At 35.4% G+C, this 16,344-nt stretch overlaps 2 protein-coding genes and 1 pseudogene across 3 annotated transcripts; 2 read left to right on the top strand and 1 right to left on the bottom strand.

Annotated features, from left to right (window-relative positions):
* Positions 1-1,271: 1,271 nt before the first annotated feature.
* LOC147491129 (TonB-dependent heme receptor A) lies at positions 1,272-3,064 on the bottom strand. The gene is made up of 2 exons (XM_086566305.1): positions 2,877-3,064; positions 1,272-1,695 (listed from the first exon to the last, which is right to left on the bottom strand). Exons 1-2 carry the CDS (start codon positions 2,947-2,949, stop codon positions 1,481-1,483), a joined length of 288 nt encoding a protein of 95 aa, XP_086422431.1. The 5' UTR covers positions 2,950-3,064; the 3' UTR covers positions 1,272-1,480.
* Positions 3,065-4,048: 984 nt separating this feature from the next.
* Positions 4,049-7,792, top strand: LOC147491128 (Basic-leucine zipper (bZIP) transcription factor family protein). 2 transcript variants are annotated; one of them, XM_086566806.1, is made up of 5 exons: positions 4,049-4,360; positions 5,162-5,900; positions 6,136-6,211; positions 6,330-6,456; positions 7,160-7,792. In XM_086566806.1, the coding sequence occupies exons 2-5, from the start codon at positions 5,179-5,181 to the stop codon at positions 7,369-7,371; spliced, it is 1,137 nt and encodes a 378-aa protein (XP_086422932.1). In that variant the 5' UTR covers positions 4,049-4,360; positions 5,162-5,178; the 3' UTR covers positions 7,372-7,792. The 2 variants fall into 2 exon arrangements, with proteins under 2 accessions (XP_086422932.1, XP_086422933.1); XM_086566807.1 differs by having other exon boundaries at positions 4,247-4,382.
* Positions 7,793-14,255: 6,463 nt separating this feature from the next.
* LOC147491127 (zinc-finger homeodomain protein 2 pseudogene) lies at positions 14,256-15,443 on the top strand (annotated as a pseudogene).
* The last annotated feature ends 901 nt before the right edge of the window (positions 15,444-16,344 follow it).

Here is a 16,344-nt window from a genome sequence, read left to right as displayed (position 1 = left end):
TACTCATTACTACGGTCCGGATAAAATATTTGCGTGACAAATGTTTGTCTAAAAAGAAAAAACTTTTAACAAACATAAAAGTGAAGCGGATATATTAAAATGGTTTTATAAAGAAGATTAGTGAAAATTTCATGTTTGAAATATATAGTTAGACGATGATTGACAGCAATGAAACAATAGGATATATTGAGAATATTAGAAGAGTAGCTATATCTTATTTCTTTTAATCTCTCTAGGTGGGCGTATCCGTGGTGCCCTTCAAATTTGAAGAAATGCGTCCGAATTTCCTAATTCCAACTAGGTGGTCGCGATTCATCTCACCGCTGCTTGTTCGAAGACAATTTGGATGCTCATATATTAAAATGTGGTTTTTTTTTGATAGAAGAAAATTAGTGAAAAACTTTTTTCATGTTTGAAATATATAGTTTTTTGAATTTGGGGGCGACGATGATTGACAGCAATGAAACAATAGGATATATTGAGAATATTAGAAGAGTAGCTGGAAAGATATACTTCTTTCTTTTTAACACCAATTGCTTTAAACCCAAAAATACTATGTTTATGGCAAAGCGTCCACAATGTGCGGTTTAAACCCAAAAATACTATGTTTATGTCAAAGCGTTCACTAGTACCTAACTAGAAAAGGCTCAATCCATGCAAGCATGCAGCTTCTTGTGTTTCAAGACCGCATAACAATTTAATACAACTGTGGGATAAAATCATCAGTCGCTTTACGCCTTTACGTCAAGACGAAGGCCTAATTGGTAAGACTGGACCTGATAACTAGCCAACATAAGCAAAGCACAATCCGGATTGTTTCATGAAAAGAAATGGCAAGCATAGCAACAAAATTTATCCGTTTTTTTTCAAAAAATCTCGAAAGTTACGGGAATTGGGGTCATTTTCTGGCGAATTAACTTCACTGACGATGTTTATATACTTTCTATGATTCAAATTGTTCTCTTAAGACAAAATGCTCCAAATTTACATCCGTATTAAATATTAATCTGAATGACACAAATTAATACCTCGCCAAATTAATGCCGAACTTGTTGTTACTATGATGCTAAAACTAACCAATGAGTTGCTTACATACCACCTCACTACCTGAAAAGGGTTTCTTAGTGAGGCAGCATGCCTGCCAGTTCCTTACTAGCATTCATCTTTCATAAAAAAACAAAATAATTCACATTCCAACACAGAACATCAAAACAACGTAACTAATTTTTACATTTGAATCTTATATCAGCCACTGCTATTTTAACTTCAAATTTAAAAAGAAACAATTTGTTTTTATTCGAATCTCAGGCACGAGAACAATGACCAAATTCAAAAAGGGAAATTACATAAGCCAAAGCTTCAATCAAGTATCAACCCTTGGCATAGTCATACCAGAACAGAAGCAAACTACAGACTATGTCTGAACAAGAGAAGGAAAATAACAAAACAAATTTCCTATCGCCACTATTAGTCACGGTCATCAACCCGAAGAAGTCTTCTTTTGCTGGAAGATGACTGCATATATTGGAACTCCGACACCAATGCTAAAAGCTGTAAGCACCGCAAGAGGCATGACAATTTTCTGATGCTTCATCCTATCCAAGTTATACATGTGTTTCGCATGAAGGTAGTATGGTTCATCATGGCCATGTCCTCCCATCTTTTTCACTCCAGTTGAGTGAAACCCTCGAGAAACTGTGTCACATGTGTCTCGTTAAGGTTAGTACATTTGTGTAAGAAGGTATTATCAAAGAATCATTCCGTACACTGGAAATAAGAAAATAAAGGACCAATCTAATATAGACATAATGGATTTACTGTAGCACACACTGCAAACATTAACACAGATAAAATAGTATTTTTACAAATAAGTGTATCACCTGAGTAATTGCACAACATTCGAACCTATAACCAAATAGATCGAATGACCAAGTTTAGGTATTTGACTGGCTCAAATCCTGTGCAATTATTTAACGACAAACAAACATACAACTATATAAGCAACAATCCACTATGTGGCATGTCAAGTTCTTTCTGTGAAGTGTCAGGTAGATGTGATATATTCTCTACAAGGCAAAGTACAGGTTTACATTTGAATATTAAGAGAGAAAAAAACAAAAATGCGTGTTGGTTTAGATAATTACTTTAACTCCAATAAAATTTTATTAAAAATGAGGAAGCACCAGTTCTAGGGTCAGAATCCTTGAATCATTCAGAAAACGTTCTATTCTAAGTTACAGAATTTGGTACTCTGTGAGACAAGATGAGAATCGTTGACGAAAAAAAACCTACACATTGGTTCACATCATCATAAAGGAACTTGTTTAGTCATTTCAATTACTAAATTACAATAATGCATATATCAAATTTTTGGCATATACATGTCATATTTACAACAATCTAGCATAATTAACCATTAACCAATACAATCAAATATAGCAGGCATATAGGCAAAGAAGAAGCCAGCAAATAAACACAACCATATAAGACACTGGTTGAACAATGGAATCATCTCTAAATGTCACCAGACACCAAATAAATACTTGGCTGATATCAAATAACTAAAAAATTCTGAAATAGGAAAACAACTTCGTAAACGAAACAAAATACATATTTGCACACTTAAAACACATATACACATGCCATCTTCCTTTTCTACCATATCTAACCTTACTCTTAAACCAACAATCAAGAGAAAAACCACTAACCAAATCACACCTAATATTTCCAATCTCTAGCTTCACTAGTCTACTTTACCATTCATTCCAACACATTAGTGTCTTTCCTCAATGAACATCTACGACATATCAATTTAATACAAAAGAATAATTCAGTGAAACATTAAATTTCATAAAAGTGGGTTTCGTGGTTTTTACCTGATTTCGAAAACGATGTTTCGACAGAATTGAGTAATTTCAAACCAGATCTTAATCCACTGTTCAACGCCATTAAATATGAGATTAGATTTGGCCTAATATGTTGATCGATGATGCCCTAGTTCTTCTGACGAGTAAGCACCTTTGCTGCTTTATTGGAGTGTCGTGGATGTTGGACCGGGTCTGGATTCGGTTCTTTCTTATGTTGAAACTATGGGGGCCCGTTAAAAGTATCAATATTTGTTTTCGTTTTGAGGCTGTACTTAGATATTTTGTTCCAGTGTTGTGATATTAACAAATTACAATACAAGGAATTAGATATTTTGATCGAGTTCATGCGTTTGTAACTATATTATTATATCTATATATAAGACAACCATTTCATTATTTGCCATCAAACATTCAACAACAAAAACGAATTTTTTTACTATGCTCGCAATTGCTATTTTGTTTGTGATGTTTCTCTTGGGGGTCAACTTCAATTGAATTAAAATCAGTGTTTATTATCATTTGAGTGCCATCACGATCTATAGTTGTCACAAGTCTATGGAGGACTCAGGGAAATATAAAATCAAAAATTGTAGTTGAGTAATGAATTGTTGAGGATTCTGGGAAATATAAAATAAAAATTGTAGTTGAGTAATGAATTGTTGTCCAAGTCAAAAGAGTATACAGTATGAACCGTTGTGATTTACGAAATAGGAGTTACATTTGAGGAAAAATCATCTCTAGAGAATTTAGAGACAAAAATATATTAAATCTGGAGCATGGAATGATTTAGAAAGGGACATTCATCAAATATATTAAATCTGGACCATGGAATGATTTAGAAAGGGACATTCTTCTTAATGTTGAGCTTGAAGTTGTTGATGAAGGTAAAACTCGAATTGTTATATGTTCATAAAGCTTAAACAAAAATGGTTTCAGGCAACAAACAATCAGATAACTACTGTGTTGTTGTCTTAAATCTATGATATTCTTAGATATGGTGTGTTTTTTCCCAACTTCTCCACTGTTTATAAAAAAATAAATAATGTTTTAAATTACAATTATAGGACATAATAAATTTATTTTCTTGATAAAGAGAGCCAAAAGAAATTTCTAATTGTGAAAAGTCCAATGTCCAATGACAGGCACAAGTGAAAATGCCAAAAACAGAGCAAGTCTGAGCTGGTCCAAGCTGGATTGACCAACCCCACCCAATAGCAACGACAGATCTTACCAAACGAGAACAACAACACCACCACATTATTATATCATTATCATCATCTCTCCTTCTTAATTCATCCTACAAAATACAACTATTCATTCCTGTTTTTATTTATCTATTTTCCTAATTAATTAATCGCCACTTGCACCCACTTTCCCCTTTTTGTTTCCCACACACAACACACAATAAGCCCACCCCCTCCCCCATTTCATTTTCTAGGGTTTGTCATAAGAATAAGAAGAAGAAGAATGAGATCTTTCAATCTCTTGTTCGGGTAATCACATTTTTCTCAATTGGTAATTTGACGTTATTGTATTCTGATTTGACCTGCATTTGATGATGTTATTGTTTATGTATTTGTTTATTTTTTGTGATTTATAACATTGGGTTTCAGATCGTTTTCGGTGTTATATTGACACTGAATGTAGCTTGTTGATGAATGGCAAGTTTCTTGTGGGTAGATAATATAGATTTAACAAACTAAGTAGCTTTGTTAAATTAAATTTTATCAAATAAAGTAGTTTTTTTGTTGCAATGTAGATGAAACTGAACTGAATGGTAATTGTCTAGGTGGATGAATTTGGGATTGGGTATATATTTATATACGAGAAGCAAATCGGACAACCTTTTTATTCATTTAATGATTGAATGTGGCGCAACGAAGTAATGAATTTTTTTCATTGCGATTCTTTTATTTTGTTATAGTTTTTAATATGAATTAGCAAGTGAACTTATCATGTGTCCATTTGTATCAAATGCATTGAAGGATTAACATATATAGCAACACGTTAACGCTCACAGCGCAGAAGTAGAAAGCTAATAAGGAAAGGGGTCTCTATACAGTTTATGACGAGTCATAGATTTTGCAACTTTATAAACTCCCATTTTAAGTCACCAGTCTTAACTCTTAGTGATACACAGTATTTGTAGATATTTATATTGTTACTTTCTGCATTTTTGTTTATACTAGAGACGCGACAGCGGTAGTTGATTACTTATGTTATTATGTAAAGTCTTGTTAGGTATAATTCACTCGTTGTTTCTGATATATTTCATTTCAATTACTCTTTTTCAGCTAGTTTGTTATGTGCTATGGCAAATCAGAAAGGGTCATCAAACTTTAGAAATATGTCATATACTGGAAGGCAATCACTACTTCCTCCAAGAATTCCATTCCCAAGCATTTCACCAGCCTATGCTGATTATGGCTCTAGTTCTGCTTTAGGAGCAAAAGGTGCTCAAAAGCCTAGAGAAGGACTTAGGCACCACCAACGTACATCTTCCGAGAGCTTCCTTATAGAAGAGCAACCCTCTTGGGTTGAGGAACTGCTTGATGAGCCAGACACACCTGTGAGAAGAGGCCACCGGCGTTCATCAAGCGATTCTTATGCATACCTGGATGCAGCCAATGCTTCCAACATATATAACTCATTCCAAGAAGAATGCAAGTTCAACAATGTAAGACAAGTACCTTCAAGGGGATCTCAAGACTTTGATTACTACAAAGATGTGCGGCATGCTCCTTTCTATCAAGAGCCAAATTCTTTTGGAAGACAGAAGAATAGGTCATGGGACTCATCTTTGAGTCCTTTGACCTACCCTGGTGGTGTTTCATCTGCAAATGATAACGTCGGACTTCAGAGCTCCGGCCCCTCGGGTGCTTCACGAGAACCAGATGGGGTTCTGCCTATATCCAATGGAAATCAAGAGCTAGAAGAATCTGCTCCGAATGATCTTAAAGGTTCTGCTGACAGAAGGGAATGTTCTCAGACTAAGCCCGCTACAACTGAGACAGATCCTAAGCGTGCCAAACAGTATGCCTCTCTATTGCTCTAATATCAGTGTTGAACTATCTAACTTCACCCTCTTTACAAAATACAGAAAGACACCCACACTTCTTTCCTATCATGATTTACTTATATACCTGGCTTAACGGAAGCGAGTTTTACTTTTTTCTAATTGTTGGTACTTCCTTTCAAAACAAATTTAAGCTATCTTTATATTCCTAACGAATTATTATACTGGGACCTGAATTGCCATTTGTTGCAGGCAATTTGCTCAGCGTTCACGTGTGCGTAAGCTTCAGTACATAGCAGAGTTGGAGAGGAATGTTGAGGTGTTGCAGGTAAGTCCTATTTAAGGCTAGAGTCTACTTGCTTTTGCATTTTGTTCTCAAACAAGAAGGTACTCTTTTGGCCAGCCAAAGTTTGACACACATTTATATGTAATTATTAATACAACAGGCTGAAGGATCTGAAGTTTCAGCTGAGATTGAATTTCTGGACCAGCAGAATCTTATAATGAACATGCAGAATAAAGCCCTGAAACAGCGGTTAGACAGTTTATCCCAAGAGCACGTCATAAAACGCTGTAAGTACCTTCTCCAAGACTCTAACTGGTTTGAGATCTGACTTTGTAGTGTATAAATGTGTCTGTATATTGTGTGTTATGTTTGGGAGCAAACGGAAAATGCTATGAAAATGCAGAATTCATTTACTTTCATGCACTTCAGAGGAAAATTTCATATTCGGTGGAAGGTTTTTATGAGACAGGAAACATGCACACTATACTTTTCCACCTTGAACTAATTTTCATGAAAAGCTTATCATTGGGATGGCAATTGAATATTGTTATTGCATTTAGGCAGGAAAATTATATGGCAAGGGAAAACAAAAACAAATTAAATGCAGGAAAGCTTTTTATATTCTAAAGAAAGTTCTTAACAGATAAAGGTTTTCCATGATTTTTTGTTTCGTACCCGGCAGAAGTCATAATACTTGATTTCCATACATATTGCCCTTTTGTATTAGGGAATGAAGGTTCTATCTGTCAAAAAAAAAAGAAAAGATACAAAGCTTATGTCAGAATAGGGACACCGCTATGGTGGTAGAGCACCCAATTAAGGATGGCCTTTTTTTAGGGTTATATGGCACACATTTAATATCGCACCTTCCCCAAACAAAAAAAAGGGGTGGATAAAGTGAATAGAGCATATAGTTTACATCTAGTAGTGGACAAAATACATCTGTAGGAAATCAGAGGGAGACTTAAAGTTCTGAGCTTGTGGTTTCAGTGGAACAAGAGATGTTGGAGAGGGAAATCGCAAGGCTTCAAGCATTGTGTCAGCAGCAACAGCAACAGCAGCAGCAGCAGCAGCAGCAGCAACCGCCTACTCATCGACGTGCAAGAAGCAGGGATATAGACTCCCAATTTGCCAACATGTCTTTGAAACACAAGGATACTAGTTCTGGACATGACCCGGTCAGCGGTCCTCTTCACATTTGAAACATGATGGTGAGAGCAATAATGCTATTTTGTAGGACTCATCAACAACAGCAGCTTGTTGAAGTGATTCATACTGTCAGACCAAGCAAAGACATTATCAGTTTCTCGGTACCCAAGTGAGGTGCATAACTTCTTGATTCTAGTGTTTGTTGTGTTTTGGATATCTTCAACTGGCACCTGGTGGTCTTTGCCCGAGAGTTGTTACTTTTCTTTGGCAGGAGGTTCATCTGAGGTGATAACTTTGTAGTTCCAATGTTTCCATATCAGGTTTTGTACCATCACATGTTATCAGGCTTAATTTATTCTTCCTTGCCAATTCTCGTTTGGTCCCATTGGACAGCACTAATTAAGTTCAATTGAGGATGTGTCAGTGTGGTTTTATGCCGATTATCAATATAAAAATTTTCTGAAGTTCTGTTGCTGGAGTAGTCTGATAGCTAGGACTTAGGAGGCATAATTTTACTCTGATAATTTGCACTTTTATGAGCATACCAGCTTATATTGGTAAAGCGATTCAATGGTATGGATCCAAAACTCACTTTCTTGGAGTATCCACCCAATAAATGTATCCAATTCGGTTAATGTTGAAGTTCATTTGTTTTTCAAAGCTATTATAAACTCTAGAAGTTTAGATGGAGTTATCAGCATGGGGTTAACTGCTTTTTAAGTAGTCATTCCGAGTATCAGATCGGTAACCATGACTAAATCAGTTAATCTAACACTCGACTCTATGAAAAATCTGCCTTCGTTTAAGTTGCAGAGAATAAGGTGTCATGTACTCATGTGTTAAAAGTTATAACCTGTCTTAGGAAGCCATGCATGGGATGTGTGGGTTCATATGAAAGCAGCTAACTGGTGCAAATGTGGCAAAATTCTCAAATCCAAAATGTTAATACTTCCGACTTTCACGATGTTGGTCCATTGGATGGTTGAAGTGTGCTTGTTAATTTCCCATGGGATTTATCTCGACGACTCGTCTTGCACTACCTTTTAATCGCTGGACTTGAACCCACCTTGGAGGCTTGGTGTGTTACTCCGTATGCTGTTCTTAGTACAGTATTAGCATGTTAGGGTTCAAATTAGACACTAGCCCCCTTGAGCTACAGTGGCAGGCTGGCGTCAATACTTAATATGGATTTGAATTAAAAATTTCGATTTAAATTTCCAGAATGGTTCTTAGTTTCTTACTAGTTTATAGAACATAGAACAAACGCCAAATATTCCATTTGGTGTATGAACTATTTTCTCATGGTGAACTTCCGTGAGGATGACCGGCCAAGGAGATTGATATACCAAATTCAGGCAATCCAAGGTTTCTAACTTGAATTGAGAGTTTATAAATTTTCCACTGGTTTGGGCTTAAGCAACTGTGGCATGCACTGGGCTCATCTATCATTCAATTAATCACAAAACTAGGCCAGCCCTACCCAGGCCCAAAAGTAAAAACCATGCCTTCGAAAATAGTGGGCCTCAATGCAGATGTCCACCATTTGGCCCACATACAAATTAGAGTCACTATGAGTCTACGAAGTATTTTGGAGAGGAGATTACCTTAAAAGCAAAAGCAAGGACTTTTTATTTCACCCCCCAAAGTTTGTACCCCATTTTGTGAAAGCCCCTAACTTTCAAAATTATTAGTGATTGTCTTCCACCCCGTCTTTCATATGTTATCCAAATGTTGATATTTTACATAATAACAAATTTTACCTTTATAATAGCATTTTCTTTTTTCTTTTTTTTTTTTGATAGTATTTAAGACCAAAGTTGGACCAAACTCTTACTCTCAAAATTGTTGTTTTCTCCAACGCGATCCTTCTCAATTTGTCTTTCTCCATAGTTTCATCTCCTTCATTTAAGTTTGGTTAATAGTCAAAGGCGTGTAAAAAAAATGGGGGTTAATAATTTTAACTTTCTTGTTACAAAGAAAGTTAAAATTGTCAATAAATAAAATATCAACGTTTGGGTAACAAATAAAAAATATAACATGGTGCAATATGTAATGATTTTCAAAATGGGGATTTTTCACAAAAGGTGGTACAAATTTTAGGGGGTTAAGTAAAAAAAAATCCTTGTCTTGTTGGTTTAGTTTAGTATGAGCCGATGAGATACAATAGTAAACTTGGACAGTTGAGCTCCATGTTGTTGTCTTTTTGTTGTTGTTGTTGTTGTTTTTAATGTAATAATAAGACGGGTTTTGAGTCTCAATAAGCACATGTTGACTAAAATCCTAAACCAAATCTTAAAACTCAAATTGCAGAGTGAACTAGAAACATGTGGAGCCCCAAGCCCCAAGCCAACACCGGTGAGCATAGAATGTTTTAGTGCAGTTAGTAGGCCGTCAGTAGGTTAGGGCGACTATGAGGGGTAGGCAGCATAGGTAACTGCCTATGGCCGACACTAAATAGTCCACTAATACTACACTAGGCCCAATTTTGTGTTCAATTTGTGAAAAATGCATCTACCTAGAGTCGAACTTAAGTTGGAATAAAGAAATTATAAGGTTATAAATATCTATCTAATAAAAATGCTTGGTGTGGGGCTGCAGGCCCTATCCGACGGCTAACATTGTATTTCACAAATTGTGACATGATACTTTCAAGTGAGCTCAAATAGTGTGATAGTTAGCTAAAGATTGCTAGGTGACACTGGATCAGACTTACAAGTCAACAAAAGCTACTGGGTTTAGGCCTATGGGTAAAAAGCTTCAAGAGTATGTGCCTTGATTGTTCATTGCCAGGTCGTAGGCACGGGCAATCCCTAGTATTTTAATGTTTAGTGAGCCATAAAATTAGTTATTACTTATAAACAATACAATATGCATATGATTTTTCATAATTTCACTAGATATTTTGTATTTTACAAAAGCCCCAATTTTAAAAACTTGCCCACGAACCCACAATCTCAGAGCCGGCCCTGAGTAGGTGCAAGCTCAACTCATTTTAAAGGCCAAACTAGAAGCTTATGAGTCGAACCCCAAACCCAAGTAGTTACGTTTGCCGACCAGCCTACCATTAGATTGATGAATTAACTTGGTCTGAAGAAAGGCATTCGTTTTGAATCAAATGAGATAAGAGGATAGGTCTAGAATCAAGATATTTGACCACTGGGGACCAGTGGAATCAACTCAAAAGGATGAATGAAAACGAAATGACATTTGGGGAATCATCTTTATTTCCCTCATCACCCCAAGTCCCCAATTACCAGATATATGTATTACTCTTCCAAAATTACATATGTTTTACTGCTCAAGAACTACCTTCCATTCATAGAGATTGCCAACGGTAAATCAACAGCTGAGGTTCAGTTTCATTGCTGCTAAATAGTGGGATTATGAAAAACCAAATGATAAAGTATATTTCCATTGTTCTAAACGTGTTTATAAATCCATTGGATATTACTTACATAAAGATAATCAAAAAGTATATATTCTTAAGGAATCCTTAATTTTGTGACTTTCGGTAGGTCGCATGCTCTCACTAGATCCTCAATGATACTAAGACAAATTATGTCTCATTCAGATCAGATATTGATATTCGTCCCTATCTTGCTTTAGAGAAAATGTTAAGACCTAAGAATCATACTCCCTTTAAGAGTTGCATCATGACCCCAAAATCCATATTAATGCATAAACAGTGACAGTGGGTCTATGTTAGTTTTAGAAAATGTGATAATTAGTGGGGATTATTATAAAAAATTCACACAACATGCAAATTTTTCTGGAGACTGACATTGATTGAAAATATGACGTACTTCTCTGTTGAGTTTTATTGGCATTTGATTTTCCTTCTGTAGATTCTGTAATTCGCTGAGACCATAATCCATCCATAGTTAGCGATATATGCCGATTTTGAGGAGCCGGCATTTTGAATTGTTAGAAATCTCTACACTATATGATAGCCGGGTTTGTAGGAACCACACTTCTCAACCGAACAGTGTATTTCTAATCTCTCAATTTTAAGATTTTAGAACCATTTTCCTACGTTTATTTAAATTATATCTCTCCTATTTATTAATAATTACAATTGACTCCTTGATCTCTATTAAAATTGAACCACCTCCTTCTTCAATAATTGTAGAATAGTCTTCTTAATTTAAAAGCTAAAATTTATGTATAAAAATTATATATCTTTTTCATTTTTAGAAAATTGTTTCTCTTTTCTTAGCGAGAAATTCACAAAAAATTGTCTCTTTTTAGTTTTTTTTAACAATTTTCATTTTAGTTCTTTACAACTTGGCGAACTGATGCGTAGTACAGGGCACATGCTAGTGTCAAATGTGTAGCAGTGTCGTACTATCGAAATGGTACTCCTTCACGGCTTATAAATAGTGGGCCGAGGCTTGCGCTGACGAGTTATAATTATCAAAGGCCTTCCAAAGTTATTACAACTGTATTTGACGTCATAAAATCAAAACGAACTTCACGCGTGGGCCATGGCCCAGGATCCGCGGAATGCTGAATCATTAGGGCGCCCATGCCTTTAAAAAGTCTGATCAGAGGGTACTTAAGCCAAAAGTGGTCCCATACGTAATTCAGTAGAAGATTTTAGTTTAAAAAGAGGAACTTAATGTAGTTAACAATCATGCACGGTGACCACAAAGGTCTAAGAGCAATCAGAGCATACCCCTGCCTGAGCCCTGAAGACATAAAGAGGTACATTAGTTTCTATCTGAAGTTCAGCAATCAGCAGATACTTCATATATGCAAGTATGCAACTCACATTTGTTTAACTTTTAAGTATAAGCAAATCTCAAAGGGATTGCGTTCATTTTTTAAGAGACCAAGGACGATACGATAGAAACTAAAAGCATAATGAAGCATTTATGAAGAGACGACAGCGGTTGTGAAATATGTGGTGGGCCGTGGGGTGCTTATTGACTGTTATATAAAAAGGGTATTTATACCTGTGTTTCTTAAATACACAGGACAGGGTCCCTTCGTGACTTCGTGACATTCCACAGTAAAGATAGCCAGTTTGAATGGTAAACGGGAGTGACATATTCCCTGTACAGTAGCTAGCAATAAAATTGTGACTAGGCAGCTCCACTCATTCCACATGTGGTGACAAGGTCTGGTATTTGAATTTGTAGACAGCAAATTCAAACAAAAGGACCAAAATTTCCAAATTCAGAGTAATGTAAATTGTATACTGACATACCGTATGGGACATTGTCTCTAAAAGGTGAAAGATGTTGTCTAACTTCCCTGATGCAAGATATATATATGTAGAGTATAGACAAAGTAAATCCACTTAAGATACAATGCACAATGCAAGCAACAATTTGCTAGTTGCTATCCCACATAGGTGTTATATAGGAGTATTTTCTTTCATAGTTATTTTTTTGGTGATAAGTTACTAAGAGCATTTTTAATGCCAGCAATTTTGAGGGAAAATAATAATTTGTTATATTTATGAGCCAAAAACTAATAGCCCAATGTAAGGGTGACAATGAGAGTAGTTTTTCACTAAATTACAATAATGGTGACACTTGCTATTGAGATAGTTGGCAACTTGTGATTTTCGGACGGAATTTTTTATTTCATCTCGCATGTTTTTTCAATTTTTTTTCTCAGATGGAATGTTTCATTTCGTCTTGTAAATTTTTTCATTTTTTTTTAGACAGGACGTTTCATTCCGTCCGGCGTGTTTTTTTTTTATATTTTTATATTTAGACCGAATAAAAATATTCTGTCTAAATTTTAAAGTCACATTTGCATTATGCAATCCCTAGTAGCTTCTCACCAAAACAGTAACTATGAAGGGAAATAGTCCTATGTAGAGATAATAAGTTGTTGTTTGTATTGGGAATGCTTCTAAGGGTTGTCCAATGCAAACGTGACTTTAATTAAAATTTGGACATAATATTTTATTTAGTTTGAATATAAAAAAATATGTCGGACGAAATGAAATATTCCGTCCAAAAAAAAAAAAAAAAAAAAAAAAAAAAAAACTCGCAAAACGGAATGAAACATTCTGTCTAGAAAAAAAAAAAAAAAACGAGACGAAATAAAAAGTTTCATTCAAAAATCATAAGTCAACAACTATCCCACTAACAAATACTATCCTCATTGTAACTTAGTAAAAAACTATTTTTATTGTCATCGTTGCATTGGGTATTGTTTTTTGCTCATAAATGTGACAAGTTGCTATTACTTCTCAAAACTATTTGCATTATGGGAAATGCTATTAAAGTTCTCAATTGTAACAGGAATCAAAATCAGATAATAAAAAACTACTAATCAAAAGCAACTAATATCTTATTTGATTTCAATCATTTTCTCCCATATAATTTTTTTTTTTTTTACAAATCACTTGAAATGAAAAATGATTAGCAACAGAAAATGACGTGGCATTAAGTTTTCTAAAATCAATATCCACGTTAATACCACCGGTTATTATAGCTAGAATACGTAAACAATTTTCCTCCACTGACACTACAGATAAAAAAAACCACAAGGAGATTATTGAGTACGTCAGGTGTCAGTAAACAGAAGGTCTCATGGGTCTGGTACCTTGGGAGCCACGCTGCCCAGTATAGTCTCACACCATGGACCCCACCTCAAAGGCATGGCAGAAAAAGCGTGACGTGTGGATAAATCCTTATTTGCCCATACATTTCTCTCGTCATCCTCTGACTCTTAGTCCTTTCACCGTCCGATTCTTCAGATTCACGTACCTTCATTTGACCCCACCTCAAAACTCCATTATGGAAACAAATTCAGAAGCGTGAATGACTATTATGACTCACCCACTTAATACTCTCCACGTGTGTCAACGATTATCATAATCAAGAAATTAAACTAACTAAATCGTGATAAAATCTTAATTAACACGTGCGAATGTGCACGTGTGATTAGTTTTAAAAACCTTAGCATGTTGAGACAGAAAATTAGAAGATTTCATTTCTCATAAGTAATATTTTCTCTTAACAAAAATTTTCATTTTCTTTTGAAGATCATGAAAGAGGGGGGTTTAGACTTAACAGTAGTTCCATTCATGAATAAGAAAACTGAGTCAAGCAACAATGAATCGTTCGTGAGTTCAAAGCAAACAGTTGTGAGGTATAGAGAGTGTATGAAAAATCATGCTGCTTCAATTGGTGGACATGCTAACGATGGTTGTGGTGACTACATGCCTCTAATTCCTCCTGGTGGTGGTGGTGGTACTGTTGGAAATGAAGATTTGTCGCTTAAATGCGCAGCGTGCGGGTGTCATCGGAATTTTCATCGTAAAGAGTTCTCTGGTCCAGTTGGATGTAGTAGTAGTGAAGTTTATCATAACCAACTCCTTCATATTCCACCACCACCTTTGCCTTTAACATTACCATCACCACAACCAGTTTCATTGTTCTACAATGCTGGAGGTGTTGGACCAACTTCATATAAGAAAAATTCTGTTTCTTCTATTTCTGTTTCACCCTCTTTTTCTACTCCTGGAAAATCTCCTGCTCCTGTTATATCACAAAATCAGTTTTATCAAAGATTTGGAGCCGTTGATTTGAGAACTCAACAGAATGAAAGTAATCAGGATCGACGGTCGGAAACACCTGATGATCAAATGAGAGAAGAAGTTGGTGGCGGTGGTGGTGGTGGTGGTAGTAGTGTGAAGAGTAAGAGATTCAGGAACAAAGTTTACACAGGAGCAGAAAGAGAAAATGATGGAGTTTGCTGAGAGATTAGGGTGGAGAATACAAAAGCATGATGATGTTGCTCTTAACCAGTTTTGTTTGGAGAATGGATTGAAGAGAAATGTTTTGAAAGTATGGATGCACAATAACAAGAACACTTTGAGAAAAAGAGATCAACATACTAGTAATGTTGAGGTTGCTACTACAATGGGAGGTGCAGGGTTAGTTGTTACTTCTTCTTCACCTTCTTCTTCTGCTTCTCCTTCTTCGTCTCCGCCACAGAACAACAATGAAGATGTGTTCTGATCTAATTCTTGATGATTTTTTTTTTTTGATATTACTATTTGTAGCTTATTATGATGTACCAGTTGTAATGAAAACTAAACGAGGAAAATTTGTCAATCAACCTCCCAATGTTTATTTTAATCTTTTAATGATTAGTAGCTTACGGTTTGTTTTGTTGTGGGTCGATGTGATCTGATGGAGACCCCGAGTAAGAATTGTGCTTAATTGTTTTTTTATTAACAAATCTATACTATGCGAAAAGGTTATTGTATGTGGATTGTTACTTATATGAATTTCTCATGAATTGAATTATTGTAATAAACTGTTGGAAGTGGTAACAGATAAACTGCATAGTTACATCTTCTAATTTTGATGTTAATAAACCTATCATGGATACATCTAACCAAACCATTTTCTATAAACACAGTTCAACACTTCAACTTCAACCTTCAATCTTCCCTTTCCACCAAAAACCACCTTGAATAGTTGAATCTTCCCAAGCTTCCCAAAACATTTTGTTTCCACCAAAAACTAATATCAGTTTTGAGATTGTATAATTAATCTGCTAGATATAGGATGAGAAAGTGGATTGAAATGTGAGGAGAAGAGAGATTGTGAGGACATGGAGTGAGGTGTGAGAGGATCTGATCCCATTTGAAACAACAAAAAAAAACTCATATATCATGTTATTTTGAAGGTTTATTGGATGGCATTGAACTGATTTTAGTTGCCTCCAACATCTCATATATCATTTATCCCTAACCCAATTTGTCTATAATAATAATACAGAGAATAATTTGTGTTAGTTGAATTTGTAGGAATGAGGAAGGCCGATAATAACTATATATAATATAATAATTCCCCTATTAAGTTTTATATATGTAGGGAATCAGACACATTGGATGGTCTGGGAGGTGTAGTTTATATGAAAATGTGTTCGCAAGGCATACTTATGTTGTTTGCTTAACAGTATCTTCTCACGAAAAACCGATGTTCTTAAACTTACCACTCGCAAAATGCTGAATGAGGAGTGAATCTGGAAAAATGAAAAAAAAAAAAACT

Source organism: Coptis chinensis, chromosome 6 (assembly GCF_015680905.1).
Source record: "Coptis chinensis isolate HL-2020 chromosome 6, ASM1568090v1, whole genome shotgun sequence".
NCBI lineage: Eukaryota > Viridiplantae > Streptophyta > Magnoliopsida > Ranunculales > Ranunculaceae > Coptis > Coptis chinensis.
Note: the sequence above shows the minus strand (reverse complement) of the source record. Positions and strands in the feature narration are given on the sequence as shown.